This window comes from Zonotrichia leucophrys, unplaced genomic scaffold (assembly GCF_028769735.1).
Source record: "Zonotrichia leucophrys gambelii isolate GWCS_2022_RI unplaced genomic scaffold, RI_Zleu_2.0 Scaffold_70_233381, whole genome shotgun sequence".
In the NCBI taxonomy this organism is placed as follows: domain Eukaryota; kingdom Metazoa; phylum Chordata; class Aves; order Passeriformes; family Passerellidae; genus Zonotrichia; species Zonotrichia leucophrys.
In genome coordinates, this window is record NW_026992275.1 from 43837 (window position 1) to 62347 (window position 18511).

General features: G+C 53.5%; 1 protein-coding gene across 6 annotated transcripts; it reads left to right on the forward strand.

Annotated features, from left to right (window-relative positions):
* Window positions 1-548: 548 nt before the first annotated feature.
* Window positions 549-14304, forward strand: LOC135460637 (hydrocephalus-inducing protein-like). 6 transcript variants are annotated; one of them, XM_064737540.1, is made up of 10 exons: window positions 1474-1938; window positions 2580-2647; window positions 4790-5022; window positions 6610-6710; window positions 8021-8156; window positions 8604-8768; window positions 9637-9728; window positions 10237-10339; window positions 11687-11913; window positions 13743-14304. In XM_064737540.1, the coding sequence occupies exons 3-10, from the start codon at window positions 4858-4860 to the stop codon at window positions 14170-14172; spliced, it is 1419 nt and encodes a 472-aa protein (XP_064593610.1). In that variant the 5' UTR covers window positions 1474-1938; window positions 2580-2647; window positions 4790-4857; the 3' UTR covers window positions 14173-14304. The 6 variants fall into 6 exon arrangements, with proteins under 6 accessions (XP_064593611.1, XP_064593610.1, XP_064593612.1 ...); XM_064737537.1 differs by lacking the exon at window positions 1474-1938 and adding an exon at window positions 1967-2311; XM_064737541.1 differs by lacking the exons at window positions 1474-1938; window positions 2580-2647 and adding an exon at window positions 549-652.
* Window positions 14305-18511: the final 4207 nt, after the last annotated feature.

Consider the following 18511-nt stretch of genomic DNA (forward strand, 5'->3'; position numbering starts at 1 on the left):
ACGTTTTGATGCTGATGCCTCATTCTCAATGTATTGTTTTCATGGTCTGGGAAAAGGTGAATGAGCAGATGTTGCTGTTGGAGCTGTGCTCACTGGGGCAGCAGCAGCTCCGGGGTGATTCCCTAGGCAGCTGCAATCAGCCCACGTTGCTCTCAGTGCCAGCTCTCAATGCGCTTGGTGCTGCTGAGCAGAGGGGCACTGCTCTGTGTCCATGGGATAAGCCAGGGTGACTGCAGTTCTGTGGAGTTGCCACTGCTCTGCATGAAAACCCAAAGGCAGAACTTGTCCTGTTGTATCTTTGGACTTCTGCCATTCAGCAGCACAAAGCATCTTCTGCCTTTTCTGGGTGTTCATTGCATCATTAGACAGTAACTCACAAGAAGGGAAGATTCCACATGTATTTCCATTTTGCTTTCTTGCTGCTGCAGGTGAAACTGATGAACCAAGGAGCTATTGATGCTCCCTTCACCTGTCTCCCTTCAGCCACCAACCTGGGCTTGTGTTTCAAGTTTGCCCCCGAGGAGGGCATCATTGCAGCAGGTGGGAGCCAGAGTGTGCAGATCTCCTTCAGTGCCACCGTGCTGGGGAGCTTTGAGGAGCAGTTCCAGTTCAGTGTGGCTGGATCTCCTGTGCCTGCCATCCTGACCATCAAGTAAGGACCCTGGGAGCTGGGTGGGCACATCTGTAGCTGTCTCTGGGACATCCCCCACCTACCTCCTTTTGGGGTGGAGCAGAGGAAAAAGGTGTTTCCTGAGGTCTGAATCTCTGCTCTGCTGCTGGCATTGCTTTAGTGTGAGGCTGCCTCCTGCCCTGTGTGGTAGCTGGGAGCTGGAATGACTCCTCCCTGCAGGGATCTCCCTGTGCCTTGGGCCATGGCAGGCAGTGGGATGGATCAGCTTTGGGCAGCAGCTGCTCTGGGATGTCCCACCTGAACACCCAGCAAGGCCCCCAGGGCTTTGCAGATGGGCCAGCCTGGCTGATTCTGCAGTACTAGCAGTGTTTGTAAAACCTTGTGTGAATAATCCATGCCAGATGGGCAGCAGCAGCCTCAGCTCACCTCTCATGGCCATGCTGTGGGGCACAAGCTGTGCCCCCAGCTCCTGTGCACAGAGGGCTCTGGTGCCTCCTTTGCACAGCCAGCAAAGGGCTGATGTGGGAGTCAGGAACTGTGCAGCAGGAGCTGTGCCAAGGACTGGGGCACCATCCCGTGGGCTAATGCCATGGCAGGAGACAATCCTGGCCCAGCCAAAGGGAGAAGGGCTGATCATAGGGGAGGCAGAGCTCAGTGCTCAGCACCACAGCAGCGTGAGGCCTTGTCCCTGCCAGCCTGAGCCATGTGCTGCAGGATAATGGAGTGGAAGCAGGAGAGCTGGTGCTGGCTGCTCTGCAGCTTTGGAGCTGGGCTGCTGCTCTTGGGAGGCACTGGCTCAAGGCAGTGAAGAAATGAAAGCAATCTGCACTGGATGATGCCAATGAGATAAGGGAGATGGGTAAAGAAGAACAAGGAAGTTATTCCTTAGCAAGAGAAAAGTGGTGAGCAGGTGTGCCCATAGTGGAGAAACAATGACGCTGCCTTTGTTTTTGGAGAAAAAGTGCTGCTTTTTTCATTTGGAAATCAAGAGGGAACCTTTCACCATCAAATAATTGATTCTCCTCTGTCCCTCCCCCAAAGTGGCCATGGGCTGTTTCTGCATCAGCAGCTTTCTCCTTGAGCAGGGGCAGGTGTCTCTTGTTGAGATGTGCAGAGCAGAGCCAGGGTCAGTCCTGTGAATACAATAGAGGACACAGTTCACTGGTTCTTGATTTTGAACCAAAAGGCAGAGTGGGCACTGATTGGCATCAACCATGAAATCAACTGGTGAATGTTGTGCAGCTTCAAGTGCTGATTTCAGTGGATGTTGGTGGCTTTTGGAGTGTGTCTGCTGAGTTCAAGGACAGGTGAGGTGCTGTGCTTGATTCAGGACAGCCAAGTTTGGTTGTTGAAACTCTTGCTCTTGGCTGTGCCAGCTGGTGCACTGCTGACAAGCTGGTCCTTTCCTTTAGGATTCATCTGTGCCCTGGGTAGAATTGTTGCTGCTCTTTTCAGAGGATGTTTGGGAATGCCCTGGATTCGTGTCTCAGAAAAGTGTCTGTAATGATTGTGTGGGTCAAACTCTCTTGAGAAAGCTCCTCCATGGGAACAGCAGTTGCTGCTCAGAAGGAGCAAAGCAGGGAAGCTGTGGCTGGAAGGGCTGCTTACAGAAGTTTGTGGGGACACCTTGATGTCCATGCCATTGCAGATGGGGAAACTGAGGCACGGAGCCATGTCTGGGTGTGTGTTCAGGGTCCTTCATGGGACCCCCAGCAACCCAGGGGCTTCTCCTGCCTGCCCTGTGCCCAGAGCCCATCAGGGGCTGTTGGCTGCTGCCCCTTGGCTTGAGCTGCCTCCTGTGCCCAGGGCCCTGTGCTGAGCACACGGGGCTGTGTTGGTTGGAAACCCAGGGTGCCCTGAGCCCAGGTTTTGTGCCCCCGAGCCACGACAGCCGGACCTTTGCAATGCCTTTAACCGAGCCATTGCCTGCTCTGTCCTCGGCCTGCAGGGGCAGCGTCACTGCACCGAGTTTACACTTCGACCTCGCTGAGCTCGACTTCGGGGACATCTCCTTTGGTGAGTGTTCCCTGGGCTGGGACACAGCCTCAGGGATCTGTGCCTTCCAACAGAAAAGCATCCCTCACTCCTGCCTGCCCCAGCAGCCTCTTCAGGCTGTGAACTGCAGGGCTGCTGCTGCTGCTGCCTCAGGGGGCATTTTGCCATTGTGAGATCCAATGGAAGCAAGGAATAGAAAGGCAGTATTTTCTGGTGTCTCTGTGCTGCTTTAAAAGACAGATGTCTGCCAAGGAAGGTGGGAATCTTGCTGCAATGGAAAGATGAGCCCCTCCCTCCAAATGATTATCCCTTTGAAAGTACAGGGGTCCCAGGCAAAACTGTGGGAAAAGAAATAACAGTTCTTTGCTAGACTATCTCAGGAGAGCACAGACAAGAAGGCAAGAACAGACATTTCCCAGATGCCAAGTCCTGTTTTTCCCCTTTGGTGGAGTTCTGGTCACAGCAGGAGGAGCTGTGGGCTCTGGCAGGGCAGTGATCCCCCCCAGCCGGTGCGGGAAGGGAAGGAGGAAATGCTCCTTTTGCAGAGCCCCAGAGGACAGGGGATGTGGGCAGTGCCCAGCAGCAGCAGCGGGGCAGGCAGGCAGGGTCGGTGCCAGCGCTGAGCTGCAGCCAGGGCAGCCCCGGCCAAGCACAAACCTCCCGCAGCTGCAGCGGCCGAACTGCGATCCCAGAGCGGGAGGAAGGGAAGCTCCGCTCCCTGCCCAGCCTCAGCTCCCACTGCACAGCCGCCCACGGCATCACGCCACAACTCCCAAAAACCCCCAAGGGAAAAGCCCAGTCCAGGGCCAAAACGCCCCAAAACCCCCCAGAACCCCAATCCCCCTTTCCAGACCAAGGGCAACATTCATGGCCAAGCCTAAACCCAGAGCAATGAAGTTCATGAACTTCTGAAAGAAATTAATTGCCTTTTTTGAGCTGCTTCTTCCCCAGCCTGCATCACCACGGAGGCGCTTGTCAAGTTGACTTTGGAAGGAATGAAACACAAAAGGCAACAGATGGAAATATGGTTCTGAAGCAGGAGATTGATCCTGCTGAATCCAATTTCATTCCTAAGGGCTCTTAGGCTGAAGGCAGCTGTTGTATCTTTGCTTCTTTGTACCTGTTGACTGTTGTCTGCATGTGCTGGCCTCAGTCTCGTTGGAGGTTTTGACATCTGGGTTTGTCCTTTTTGTGCCTCTCTTGCCTCCCTGCTGGAGTCCCTGCTGGAGCTGGCAGTGGTCACTTGGATGGGCACAGAGAAGCTCTGGGCTGCAGCTGCAGTTGTTTTTTCTCCCCATCTGTGTCCCAGATGCTCTTGGTGAGCAGGCCTGGGGAGAAGTCTCCTCCCCACAGAGCTGGCCAGCCCAGCCAGATGTGCAGTGCAGAGCAGGCTGTGGCTGCTCTGTGCGCTCTGCAGGACATCCCCACCATGAGTGGCTGTATCTCTGGCTTTGCAGGATGGAAAGCAAATCTCAGAGCCAAAGTGGGGTAAACCCTTGCAGGCAGCACTCTCAGTGAGCAGCATGGCTGTGATGTCCCTGTTTGTTGGGTGAGGTGGGACCTGGTTCCTAATTGCTAATCTCAAAGCAAGGCTTGGCTGTGCCCCAGTTGAGTGGGCTCTGAGCTGTCATGTGCTCAGTCTGTTTGGCCCAAAGCAAGAGATGCCTTAAGGATCCTGCAGAGAGAAGCTGCATTAGGGTGCTTTGCATCACGTTTTAGTTCCTGATTCCATCCTCACTTTCTTTTGCTGTAGCTTCTTCTCACTGACATCTCACTCTTTATATGTCTTGAAAAAGGTGGGAGTGTTGGCAGGCTGAGCAGGGAATTGGACAGCTTGAATTCTCAGAGTAAATGCTGGGTCTGGGTGCACACTCATCACTGAGAGAGAACTGTGCTGGTTTGGGGCAGGTGAGGGAGCTCGTCCCCATCACAAAGGGAGAAGCTTGCAGTGTTCAGCAGGGCTAGGAGTGGGCATTTTCAAGGCTGCAGTCAATCTGTGTCAAAGGGAACTAAGTGACGATTAATTCCTCACGCAGCTCCTAGGTGAGCTGTAGTTCAGATAATAAAGAGCTCAGCTCCAATCCCACTTTGATCCTGCCAGGATCTTGCCCCCAGGATCATGCCCTGCTGGGTGCCTGAATGGATATTTGTGTCCTTGCCCAGGCTTTCCCTACACGCAGTGCTGCCGCCTCACCAACAGCTCCGCGGTGCCCCTGACGTTCCAGCTCCGCATGTCAGACGATGGCACACAGCCGGCTGTGGACAGCGTGGATCAGATCCGCAGGGACACCGACCCGGCCTGGAGCAAGGGAATCCATTTCCATGTGGAGCCCAGGGAGTTCACCATCAATCCCAGCCAAGGCACCATCCTCCCCCAGGGACACCAGGACATCGAGGTACGGCAAGAGCCCGGCCACAGCCGCTGCAGCACCAGGGCTGGAGCTGCACTGCAGGGTGGGAGGGCTTTAGCTCTGGTGCCAGCTTGGAGCATCCTGGCACTGAGAGGTCTGCACTGCTGGGAGGCCTCTGCTAGCTGGCTTACTCGGGATGTTCCTCAAGGAGCACTGTTTGCTTTCCAAAATCATATGCTGAGCTCACAGACCTTATGGTCAAGGCCTGAAGCCATTCTTGTGTTTTTGAGAGCGATTGATTTGATTGCAATGGGGCAGAGCAAGGATGAGGGCAGAAGGTGGCTGTTAGAAAGATGTAATTGTATCAAGCAGTGAGCTTTTCTTCTTGGTCTCATTTCCCCCATCCTGGGGAGCAGAATGATTTGTGTTCACTGCAGGAAGCTCCAGTGGAGACAAAACATCTGCAGCCATGTGTAGCGGTTCAAATTTATTGTATTGATTCCTTTTTAAGTGGTTTGTTCTGTGGTACCCCGTGTTCTTCCTGAGTTGGTTTACCCTTGGGTTTTACCCTCCCTCAAAGCTGTCCCTCATGCCATTCCCTGCCCCTTGTTCCAGCTCTTTCCCTGCTGTCAAACCCAGCCCCTTTTGTTCCCCAACCTTTTTTGCCAATTTAACCTGGAGCCAATCCGTGTCTGCAACACCCCTTTGGAATTCCCCTATTCCTGGAGGCCCCATTGGCCCATGTGAGCCATCCTCCCCACCTTCTTACCCAAAGTGGCTCCAGACACTTGATGTAGTCCCCTCAGTGCTCCCCTGAGGATTCCCTTTTGGTTTGCTGTTTGTATCCACCCCCTGCTTTGTGTCTGTACAAAATTGCTTGCACAGGAGTGTGCAGGGCTCTTTTGGCTCTGATCCTTTTGCTTGGAATAAACCCTTTCTTGTGGAACTTCAAGACAGAGATCCTTCTCCTTTCTCCTCTGCCTGGTCCCTGTGGTGGCTTGTCTCTTGCAGTGTAGAGCAAGAGGCTCTGAGGGTTCTGCCTCTGGTCAGTGCCCACCCTGGGGCAGTTCTGAGGGTTCTGCCTGTGGTCAATGCCCACCCTGGGGCAGTTCTGAGGGTTCTGCCTCTGGTCAGTGCCCACCCTGGGGCAGTTCTGAGGGTTCTGCCTGTGGTCAATGCCCACCCTGGGGCAGTTCCCCACTCCTGGTGTGGGGCTGGAGTTCTCAGAGCCAGCCCGGGCTCAGGCTCCCAGGGCAGCCATGAACTGCCCAGCACCTGCTGGGCCACACTTTGCCCTCAGCCTCCTGCTGTAAAGCTGAACTCATTGTGGTCAAGTCAGATTTCCTCTGCATGGATGTCTTTGTAGTCAGATGAGAAATTGGCCCCTTAATTTGAATGCAGTGGTGCATGGAGCTGTAGTCTAATGTTTTAATGTAGCTGACCTGTGCCCTGAAAGCAAGGTGTGTTTAACAAATCTGGTATTGCCAGAAGGCTTTTGTTACTCTGAGACTGTGCTCTACACATGGAGCAGCAGAAGAATTAAGGCCAAATCCTCCCTCAGGAACTAGAGGGTATCACCCGTGGGTAATGAGCTTTTGTAAGGAAGAATTGACTGTTCTTCTCTTCCACCAGGTGACCCTGTGCTCCAACACGGTGATGGAGTTCTATCGGAGATTGCTGGTGGACCTGGAGGGTATTGGCAAGGGAGTGGCAGCCCTGATCATCACAGCCAGGTAGCAGCCCTTGCCTGGCCTCCCCCAGGCACTGTCTTGCCCAGGCTGTGCTGGCTGCAGCTGCCAAGGAGAAGTGCTGCTGAATGCCCTCATGTTGAGCCAGCTGGACACGAGAACAGCAGTGCTTGGGCAGCGGCCCGTGGTGAAAAGCACGTATGCTCACAGCCCAGCACGGTCCTGGGCCCTCTTCTAAAGGCACCAGGAAAGATATCATTGATTGGCCTTGTTTTTGGTGCTTGAGGTGGAACAAATTTCCCGAGGGCCTCCTCTCCTTCTGGCTGCAAGAGGTGGAGTTGTTCTGGCTGTGAGCACCGTGCACTGGTTTGGGCCACACCAAGCAGCTGCTGAGAGTCAGGCTCTGGCTCTGTCCATGAGGGCACATGGCAGGGGGAAGTGGCTCCCAGCAAGAGTGGGGAGGGCAAGGTCTGACAAGGGGAAAGCAGCCCTTGATGTGGCAGGTCAGCTCCAGTTTTTGTCCTTCCCTGTGCTTCCCATTTTGAGCTTTAATGTTGTCAGAGTTGAGAGCAAAAGTGGTTGTTGCTGCAGCAGAATTCCATGGTGCTGTGCTGCTGTGGGTGTCAGTGTGATGCCCAGAGGGATGCAGCTCCCTGGTGCTGTTCCCTGTGCAGGCAGAGCCATCCAGGCAGTGCCTGGGCTGCCATTGTGTACAGCAGGTGGAGCTGGGGCCAGGCAGTGCCTGGAGCTGTGCAGTGAAGGAGCCAGGGAGCTGCAGGGCCTGGCAGGGGCTGATCAGCCCCTCTGTGGGGCAGCTGCTGTCTCGTGCCCTCCAGGGCTGGGGCAAAGAGCTGAGTTCTCAGGCAGGGCAACAGCACCATGGCAGAGAAGGGAGTCATTTTTACTGAGACCCTGGAGCTGTGTGTTCCTTGAGCCTTAGGGAGAACTGATCCTTGTTGAGTCATTTTTACTGAGACACTGGAGCTGTGTGTTCCTTGAGCCATAGCAAGCACTGATCCTTGTTGGGAAGGCTCCCCCAGAGCTCATGGGTCACTGGGACTGTTCCAGGAGTCCTTGCAAGCCTTCTTGGGCAAAGGAGGGGCTGAGGCAGCTGTGGGGCAAAGTGCTCTGCCTGGGGCACTTGGCAGCCTCTGGGTGCTGCCTCTCAGGGTTTGCCCCTCCTTGACAAGACATGTTGGAGTGGGAAGAGGTAGAAGGCAATTTATTCCTGTAGGGCTCTTCAATGTGCATTTGACAGTGACCAATGTGTTCTGCTCCATTTCACAATCTGTGGGGGTAGGCATTCTCCATTCTCTCAGTATCTCTGATTGTCCTGGGGTCATCTCTTTGCCCAGATGTCTCGTTCCTGAGCTCCAAGTGTCCTCCCCAGTGCTGCTGTGTGATGAGTGCCACCTGAAGGTGCCCTATGAGAGGAAGATCCTCATTAGGAATCCCAGCCACCTTCCTGGCTGCTACGGGCTTATTCCCCAGGTTTGGCATCACATCCACCTCCTCCTGTCAAATATTCCTGAGGAGATTATTAGGGGAAAAAAGGGTTTGGATAAGACCTTGCTGGTTTCTATTTAGTCTTAAAGATCTGCTGAGAACAGGATCCTACCCAACTGTAAACTTTAGGAGGCAGTTGAAGCTCCTGAGGAAACAGTTGATGTTCTAGTCCTCAGGGTGTTTTCCTGTGGGAGATCTTAGAGGGTTGTGAAAAGCTGCTGCACCCACAGACACCAGTGCCTGTGCTGGCAGCCTCCTTGCAGGATGCCCTGGGAGTGCTAAACCTACAATTCCTGCATCTTGTTTGTGCCTTTGACCTTTGTCCTGGGGAGTTTTAAAGGTGTGTGTAAGTTGCTGTTGTGGTGGATGTTAAGGAGCCTAAAGTTTCTTGAGAGGTCCCTCTGAATCTGCATTTCATTGTGTCCCTTCCAGAAACGCAAGGAGGACTCTGCTGTGCTCTACTCCAGCCCCAAGCCCTGTGGGATTGTGCAGCCCCAGAGCACAGCAGAGATCCCAATTGTGGTGGCTGTGCAGGCCCTGGGCACTCATCGCACCGACGTTCTCATCAGCGTGTTCGGGGATGAGAGAAACCCTCTGGTGAGGGCAAGGGGAGATGTGAGCCTGTGTGCAGCTGCTCCTGGCAGGGTGCACAGGGACAGGGATTCTGCCGGGGACAACAGGCACAGGCTGCTGGGGAGAAGGACAGGAGGGATGGGGGGCACAAACAGCTCCTGCCTCAGAGGTGGGAATCTCAGTGTCTGACACAGAATGGAGCTGGGCTAAGCTGGAATCCAGGGGCATTTGAGTACATTATTCTTTCAAATGCTGTTAACTTTGGGAACATCTGTTTGGAAATGTCATCTCTCTGAGCACAAAAGAGGATGTCAGAAGTCTTCTAGGAACCTTGAGCTTTCTGTAAAAGAAAGGAAAGCTGGCATTTGAAGACTGGTTGAAAGGACTGAAACTTCGATTAAAACATATGGAAATGGCAATGCCAAATTCCTTGGATGGTACCAAACATCTGAACCCGGGCCATCGTGGCACTGCCTGTAAATCAGTGAACAGGAAGGAAAGGCAATGCAGGCTGTGCCAGGGAGCCTGAAGTTTGACCAAACAGTTGCTTTTAACTATCAGGCTGCTTCCCTTAAAGAGGAGGGTTTCTCCCCACCAGAAGAACCAGTTGTTTAACTGTCAGGCAGGTCTTACCTAGAGATTTCTTGCAAAGATAAAAGCTTTGGGCCAGTAATTTTTAGTTTGAAAGGTTCTCTAACCTTAATCCTTTTCGATTTGGAGGTAAACATGTAATTTTCTTTTTCCCCAAAAGCCCAGCATTTCAGTTGGAGAGTGGTAGCTGTCCCTAAAGCAATAACTTGAGCAGGGTTGAGCTGTTGAAGGTTTTTTAGGTTTGTCTGTTGTGGTTTGTTTTGGGGATTTTAAAATCTTTCTTGCTTGCTTCCTGGAACAGAGAGCACAATTACGGAGCTCAGGACGGCTGGCAGAAATCTCCCCAAGCCCAAGGCTGGCAGAGCTTGGCAGGATCCCAGCACCACAGCCTGTGTATGTATGGATGGAAGGATGGATGGATGGGGAATGCGACCTGAGTCACCTGGGAGTGTTGGAAAATGTCAACCAACCCCCCAGCGGTGTCAGGGGAACATTCCTGATAAATCCCTGGTGGAGCTGCAGAGTTTCTGGCCTTGGGCACTGGTGGGCTGTGCTGGCTGGGCACTGGCTGGGTCTGCCCCTCGGTGTCTCAAATGTCACCTTTTTGCTGCCTTCTCTGTCTTTTCCTCTCCCACTGTGCTTTTTGCATCCCCACTGGGTGTTAATGCCTGTCCTCTGTAGTTGCTCAGTGCAAGCAGTTGCAGCTGCTGCAGCACCTCAGTGCCATCCCTGGGCTGCCTTTAGAACAGACCTGCCCCAGCCTGGATTGGGAAGGGCTGGATCAAACCATTTCTCAGTTCAACGTGCCAGCACTCAGCCAGGGGCTGCATCCTGGCCAGGAGCTGCTCGTGCAGGTGTCCCTCCCTCTGCAGGTCCCTGTTCATAGTTATTTATTTTCCAGAGATGAGCTCCACCCACCTAAATTCAAACCCCAGCCACCGAAGGAGAGGAGAACCAGTCTGGAATCCCCGGCATCTCGATGGAGGCACTTCAGGACTGGAAAGGTGGAGGCAGCCAGAGCCCTGAAAGAAGTGCAGGATTTTACCCACTCTTCAGGAGCAGAGATAGATTTTCTTGTACACCTACTGCTTGCTTTGCCTCCCCAGCCTGCCAGCACCAAGTCCTGCTCATGCTGAGCTCCCTTTTTGCTGCCCTGCTGTGCTGTGCCCTGACAGTGGGCTGGGCAGCAGGGCCAGTGGCTGGACATGGGCTGAGGGGAGGGAGAAATAGGAGAGTTTTCCTGGAGAAGCTGACTCAGATCCTACAGGCCTGTGCTGAGTGTGGGATTTTTTGCCTTGTTTCCTTCCCCATGTAAGATGAGGCTTTTCTCTGCATCATCATGGTAACACCTCCAGCTTCCCTCCCAGAGCAAGCTGGGATGATCCTGATCTCCATGGAGCCTCTTCCCAAGGCAGCCAGACTCCCTGTTTGCAGGGCTCTGCTTTCACCCAGAGCTGCTATTGCACTGCTGGCCCTGGAGCTGTCTGACAAAGGGAGACTTTGCAGGGGGCTGTCTCTTCTTCCCAGCATAGAAAATGGCTTGTTTTTTGGGTGCCAGCACCAACTCCTGAGCACCCTCACCTCCCTCGAGGCTTGGAGGGATTCAGGTGCTCCCTGGACGTGGCTCACACTCCCCTGGGAGCGGAGAAGGAGAGGGAATCTGTCTCCCTTGCCCATTGTCAGTGTGGCAAGCAGGGCTGGAGCTGCCAGTGCCACTGGGGGCCCTCAGCATTGGCCACAGAGGGGCCTCCCATCCCTGCAGGCCCATCACAAAGTGCTGCTGGAGCAGCTGCTTGTTGGAGAGGCCGTGCAGGACACATTGTAGGGCTGTCCAAGGACGCTGTGCAGCACCTGTGGAGGGCACTGCTCCCCCTGGAACTCCTCAGGTGCTCCACAGGAAATTTTTGCAGGAGCTTTTGCTGTAGCACCTTGAGAAAGAAGCATTTAAATCAGAGAGAGAGGGGAAGAGCCTCAGGAGTCAGATGAGCTGGGCTGGACTCCTTCCCTCAGCCCCAAGAGCTCTCACTCTGAGTCTCCTCCTTTTCTAAAAGCAGGAAGTTTTGAAACTTTTTAAAGGCAAGTTGTGCATCAGAGAGAATTTCTACTGCCAGGAGCCATGCCATTTCACTTTCATGTCATGTACTAATTAATGCATTGACCCGTGAGTATGGGAGAAGATTTTCCCCATGGTCCCTGCACTGGTCAATGGCATGGATGCAGGATGAGGTGAGGGTGATTCTGGCAGTGTTTGGGGAATAGGCCCCTCTGGCTACAGCTGCACTTTGCTCCAAGATGCTCTTCTGCCTCCATTTCCATGCTCAACACCTCAATCTCTCCTGTCTTCCGTCCAGGCTTTCAGTATCCTGCCACTGCCAGGTGTGCTGCAGCCAGGAGAGAGCCAGCAGGTCTCCTCCACCTTCTCTGGCAACCTCACCACCACCTGCAATGTCCCGGAGCTGTGCCACATGGAGGGAGGCTCCACCTACAAGGTGCTGGTGCCCAGGGCAGCCTCACGTGTCAGCTCCTCCCTGAGCCCCCAGGAGATCAACTGTGGCTCTCAGGCCCCTCTCAGGGACAGGTGAGTCAGCCCTTCTGTGGGTTCCTGCTCTGCCATGGGTTATTGTCCTTGCAGGGCTTCCCTGCTCCAAGGCCTCTGAGCTCAGAGGAGCAGCAGAGCAAAGGCCAGCAGCAACACAGGGATGGCCACTCTGAGCTCCCTGGCTGCCAAGAGAGGAAGGACCTTCTTCTGTTGAGACAGAACCTCTTCTTCTCTATTTGAGTGCTGAGCCCTGCTGGCTTAGCTGCTGCCTGCAGGGAGCTGGGCTCTGGGCTTGCCTTGGCACCACCTCTAGAGGTGTCTTAAAGTCCATGGTGTTGAGTGGCATCTTCTTCATCATCTGCCTTCTTCACCAGAACAGTGGGATTGTGGTATGGGCAGGCGTGGGGCACAGAGCAAACCTTGCTTTGGGTCCTGCTCCTGCCACAGATGAAGTCCTTGCAATGCTGATCTGCCAGGGTTCTCCTTATGGTGGGACAGCAGCCAGAAAGGCTCCTGTCCTTTAGGCTCCCCTGCAGCTGCAGCCGTAGGCAAGCACAGGAGAAGCTCAGCTCCAGCAAGGCAGCCCAGCTCAGGACACACAGGCCAAGTGTGGAGCTGGGAGTGGAGGCTGCTTAAAGCCAGCCTGTGCAGCAGGACTTCTTCAGGCCAGGCTGAAGTTGGTTTCATGGGGAGGAGATGGATGAGGCTGCTTCCAATGGTTTCCATGGCAGCCAGCACTGGTTTGCTTGGTCCCAGCTGGGTTCCAGCAGGAAATCTGCCTGACAAGAGCCTGTCTTGCAGGAGAGGAGTTCCTGCAGCCTTTGCTTTCTGACTGATAGGATTGTTCTCATGAAGGAGCAGGCTAGGAGTCGTTAAAACTGAAGATCACGGACAGAGACTCTCTAACTAATTAAAGTTAGATTGTGGGATGTTTATTAACACCGGCGGGTGGCACCAGAGCCGTCCCTAAAAGGCGTGACCGCGCTGTCCAAGGTTCTTTGCCCTCTCTTTATTTCCCAAGATCTTACATACAATACATCTGCACAACCCCAGCACCTCCCATCCCTGCTCTGTATTCAAATGAGGTCATTGGTCCTTCACTCCTGTGTCAATTCTTCCCTTGAACTCGGTCAATGGTCTCGAAGTGGGTCAGTGGTCTTTATCAGGTCTCTGTGACCCTCTGGCACCATCCAAGGTCCCCAACTTAGTGATTAATTGACATCAAGCCCAGGTGCTAACCATTGTTCTACTGGTTTCAAGATGTTCTTATAACAGTTCACTTCCTCCACTTCCCTCTAGAAAGATGCTCCTAATGGTAAACAATAGAACAATCAGCTCCAGCTTAAGCATCTCATAATCATTAACCTATGGTCTGCCTATCTAACTTACATCCTGATCAATGGGAATTGCTTCTAACCCTCAGCTGAAATCTGAACTCTTTAAAATCATGCCTCAGCTATGCCCAGGGAGAAGGGGGCTGAATGAGCTGAGTAAGAACTGCAGGAGAGCTAAGCAGATGTCAGAAATCTGTGCTCTGCTTTAAACTGGGAAGCCAAGAGACAAAGGGCGTTTCCGGGCACCAGAGCAGAGCTGCTAGATCAGCCTTTGGCAGGAGCTGGAGGGGTCTGGCTGTGCCTTCAGAGGGAGCTTTCACAGCCAACACCTTATGATGGCAAAGCTCAGGTTTGGCTGGTCCTGGAGGTCTCCTTCCACCCATGCCCTCACTTGGGATGTTCCCAACCTCTGTAGGTTGAGGAGAATTCACGGAAATGGCCTCAGGGTCAAGGAATGAAGTGCAGGGCCAGCCAGGACTAGAGAGCCCAAGGTTCTGGTGGGACTCTCAGCCATGTTTTCTATTTTGTCTGCAGAAGGGAGCTGAAGGAGCCAGCTCAAAAGGTCAAGGAGGAGGCAAAAGCCCTAGAGGAGGAAGAGAGGAGGAAGGAGGAAGAGAGGCAGAAGAAGGGAAAGAAGAGTGTCTCTGTTGGGAAGCAACCTCCAATACCAGCAAAGGGGAAAACCAAGACCCGAGAGAATAAGGAAACCAAAATCCCAAAAAAGGAAACCAAAATCCCAGAGAGGAAGGAAATCAAAATCCCAGAGAAGAAGGAAAGCAAAGCATCAGAAGGGAAGAAAATGAAAGCATCAGAGAAGAAGGACACCAAAGCATCAGAGAGGAAGGAAACCAAAATCCCAGAGAAGAAGGAAGCCAAAATCTCAGAGAAGAAGGAAGCCAAAGACCCAAAGAAGGGGGAACCCAAAGCCATCAAGAAGGGGGGAACTGAAATCCCAAAGGACTAAGCTAAGATGGGGAAGAACTCTTTATTCTTTATTCATACAACTCATTTTACACAGTTTAACAGACCTTGTGTGCATCTTTAGTTCGTTCATAGATTTCTTATCAGTTAGTCGATTATTGGTTAATAAAATAGATTTTACTTGTGCATCAAATCTCTCTATTGTATTGTTTACCTCTTCACTGATTCTCATGGGACAAATTACTTGCTATTGCAGGTGCATTTGTTTTTCACCTTCAGAACAGAATGGTCACAAAGTCTCATTCTCAAAATAGCTTCACATGGGAACTTGTAACTGCTTAGTTGCACTCAGAAGAGATGATAGGCCAGCTATTGATATGGCCGAACAAGGCTTCATTTCAAAAGGCCTTTCTTTTATCATTATTCTACCTGTCTATGACATCTCCCATGGTGTCCTTGGACCCACATTGTCACAACTGGCCCAAGGTTCCATGAGGTTCCCTAATGTCATCGTGGTGTCCTTGGACCTACATTGTCACAACTGACCCAAGGTTCCATGAGGTTCCCCTGTGTCACCATGGTCACTGTCAGAGGCTGGATGAGATCAGTGTCCTGAGACACCGTGGGATGAGCTGTCACTCAGTCACACAGTGGGGACAGCACTAACCCAGCCCAGATTGCCTGTGCGATCAGAAATCCCCCATGGGGGAGGCTCACAAGGGCCCGGGGGCTTAAAAACACAGAGCACAAGGTGAGCCCCTGGTATGGACTCTGCCTTCTCCTGGGGTTTGTGTCTCACCCACACTGGAACCCTAGGAGCTGTTAGTCATATGTGTGTCTTTCTATAGAGCTTCTGTCTTTCTGTCTCTCTCTCCTTCTTCTCCTTCTAATGCTCTTTATATGGAACATTTTTGGATACCCTAACAGCTTACGTGTTTTAATGTTTCCAGGATAAATGGGCTAAGTTAATGAAGTTACTGCTATGATTGTAGCAGATAGGGCCTGGCGTTCGGAAGATCTCGTGATGTTACGGGAAGACAGGGCCCCTGCCCCCTTAGATAAGAAAATTAATATAGGAATGTAGCCCCCTGAACCGGATTCCGGTAATTTTCCACTTGCCCAGGTAACTTTCCATCCCTACTAACCATAGATGGTAAAGACAGACCCCCACCTGACGTAGAAGTCCCCTAGACTATAAAACCCCACGGGAAGAGAGAATAAAGGCCTTTGATCCTCCACCATATTGGTGTCCGCGTGTTTCTTAGGCCTGAGCGACCCCGGGGAAGGGGGTCGCCGTGCTGTTTCCTGAAACCAGGCCGCCTGCCTTGTATCAGAAGGCAACATTCTGGTGCCGAAAACCCGGGAAGCCGATCAGCGCCCGGGGAATGGGAATTCGCCTGGACAGGAAGCAGCGGCTGCAGCGGCGGGTTCTGACTGCAGCGAGGGAGACGTCCCTGGACCAGCAAGGAACATGGAATCCTATGCAAAGGTCGTATCAGATATGCATGCACAGTTTGGGTTAGAATGTAAAATTAAGTGTGAGCTCAGGAATTCTAATCTTGCTATTGCAAGGCTCCTAGAGCTCGGGACGATCGAACGTCCGGTAAATATATTATATTCGGAAGTGCGGGAGAAGCGCACTGCCGCCTTAGCAGAGGATACTAAGTCCTCAGACAGTGGTAAAAGCCTCAAAGCGTGGGGGAAAGGAGAAGAGGCCCTACACAAGGCATTAGAAGAACAGGAGACGTGGAAAGTCGCGCATATACGTTTATTTCTCGCAGTAAAGCGGGGGGCTGGGGCCGCGACGCACACAGTGTCTGAGAGTGATCGGATTGAATGCGGGAATATGCCGGGGCCGGAAGCGTTCCACCCCTTCCCGAGCCCGAGCCCAGACCCCCCAGGGGACCCCCCGGAGCCTCCATGGGACCCCCCGACCCTCTCGCGGAGCCCACCGGGTCCCAGCCCCCCTGCGGAACCTTCCGAAAAATCCGCGGTTTCTCTATGCGTCCCTTCCCCGCCGGCCGCCAGCCCAGTGTGGCAGGCAGAGCGGCACGCGCAGTTCTTTTGCCGGGGACAGGCAGAGGGGGCGCGGAGTGCGGCCAGATTGTCGAACCCCGCCGGGACCGGCGGGGACTCGCCGCCGCCGTTTGCGTTTGAAGGTACCGCCGAACTGCATGGCAAGGGCGGAAGGGAAGAGGCGGGGGGCGGAGATGCAGTCAGTCTGCTTGACAACGCATGCACGGGCGAGGGGGGAGAAGGGGCGGCCCCCGCGGTGGAGCGTGGGACCAATCAGAGCGCTCTATTCAAATTAGGTCCTTATAGGGCAAGGACCTCCCCCAGCAGCAGGCGGGGGGAGCCCAGGGGGAGGGAACGGCACCACCCCCAAAGGGAGGAGCGGGGTCGGAGCCGCACAAAACGGCACGGAGCGCATTCAGCTTCCGCCTCAGAGTCAAGTAACAGCTGCTCAGACAGCTCGGGAGAGCTGACCGAGCCCGGCTGGGACTCGGAAACCGAGAGAGCAGAATTAATACGGTTTTGAGCGAAACCGAATAAAGCTTTAAACAATATCGGGAAACGGTCGCAACACAAACTCACCGATTGGGGAAAAACAAAGACAGCTTGTAGGGACCGAGAACCGGCAGCCCCCATGTACGCTTTCCCGGTGGGGGTTGCCGGAGCGCACGGAAACCAACGGGGGGCATACACCCCAGTTAACCTAAGGGAAGTCAAAGCGATTTCAGAAAGAGGAGTCAATTCAGCTGTAGTACCCACGTTTGTGGACGACCTTTATAACAATAATGATCTGTTCACTTTTGATATTACGCAAATAAGCCGCATGCTTTTTGATGGGGCAGGGCGGATTCTATTTAAACAGGGGTGGCGGGACGACCGCGTTAGCCCAGGCTTCTGGGGAAAGGCAGCAACTCAGCGAGCTGTCCCCAGCCGGCACAGCTTTCCCTGGCAGCATCCTCGCTCCGGGCACGCCCGAGAGGGATCTGTAGGAGCTGCGGGAAGACACCCCGATGCAGCGGCCCAGCTACGGCGACCCCCAGGGGGGCAGGAGACCCTCGTGCCCTGTGCCCTCACAGGGAGCGGTCAATTTTGCATCCCCGCTTACGGTGCAATGGCAGAGCAGTCGGACCAAACAAAGTGATTAAAAGCGTGCCGAAAGAGAAAAAAGGCAACCTACCCTAAAACCCTACCCACTAGAGTCAGCAAAGTCCCAACCGGCCATGCAGAAGTCTTTCAGACAGACCGCGCAGCCAGCTCGGACTCAGACCAAATCCTTCGTATGTTAGAAGCTACCTTTATATCCCTGAATGAATCCAACCCTAACCTAACCGAATCCTGCTGGCTTTGCTACGATGTCAAACCTCCCTTTTATGAAGGAATCGCTTTAAACACTCCCTTCAGTTACTCCACAGCCGATGCCCCTCACCAGTGCAGATGGGAAACCCCTCGCAAAGGAATCACCCTGAGTCAGGTCACAGGCCAGGGCAGATGCTTTGGCAATGCAACACTAGCTAGGCAGAAAGGCAACGTCTGCACCAAAGTTGTCAAGCCCAACAGGAAAAACAATAAGTGGGTAGTCCCATCCGCACCTGGGATGTGGGTTTGCCAGCGATCTGGAGTGAGTCCCTGTGTGTCTCTCGCCAAATTTGATGACTCTAACGACTTTTGTGTCCAAGTTCTGATTGTTCCTAGGGTCCTGTACCACTCAGACGAAGAAGTATACCACCTTTTTGAGGAACCCAGCCGGCTCCACAAAAGAGAAATACTAACAGGTGTAACTATTGCGATGTTGCTCGGTTTAGGAGCGGCAGGAACGGCAACGGGTGTCTCAGCCCTAGCGACATAGCACCAAGGACTGTCCCAGCTGCAAATGACCATCGATGAGGACCTGCAAAGGATCGAGAAATCCATCTCCTTCCTGGAGAAGTCAGTCTCCTCTCTCTCGGAAGTGGTCTTGCAGAACAGGCGAGGTCTGGACCTCCTGTTCATGCAGCAAGGAGGCCTGTGTGCCGCCTTGAGAGAGGAGTGCTGCTTCTATGCAGACCACACAGGAGTCGTGAGAGACTCCATGGCAGAACTCCGAAACAGACTGGCTCAGAGGCAGAAGGACAGGGAAGCCCAACAGGGCTGGTTCGAGTCCTGGTTCAATCAATCACCATGGCTAACCACTCTGATTTCTACCCTAATAGGTCCACTGGCATTGCTACTTCTAGCGGTTACCTTCGGACCTTGCCTGCTGAACAAGCTGGTCTCATTTGTTCAGGCCCGCCTGGAACGGGCCAACATCCTGTTCATCGGGCGGCGAATCCAACCAGGGAACACTGCCAGCCACAAGTCCTAACCTTGACTGGCGAAAAACTTACTCAGAT

Excerpts from the sequence above, each read along its gene's own strand:
- LOC135460637 (XM_064737537.1), top strand. The coding sequence starts at position 2,262 with ATGTCCATGCCATTGCAGATGGGGAAACTGAGGCACGGAGCCATGTCT. Across the intron at positions 5,023-6,609 it reads AGGGACACCAGGACATCGAG|GTGACCCTGTGCTCCAACAC; the intron begins GTACGGCAAGAG and ends CTCTTCCACCAG. Across the intron at positions 6,711-8,020 it reads GCCCTGATCATCACAGCCAG|ATGTCTCGTTCCTGAGCTCC; the intron begins GTAGCAGCCCTT and ends CTCTTTGCCCAG.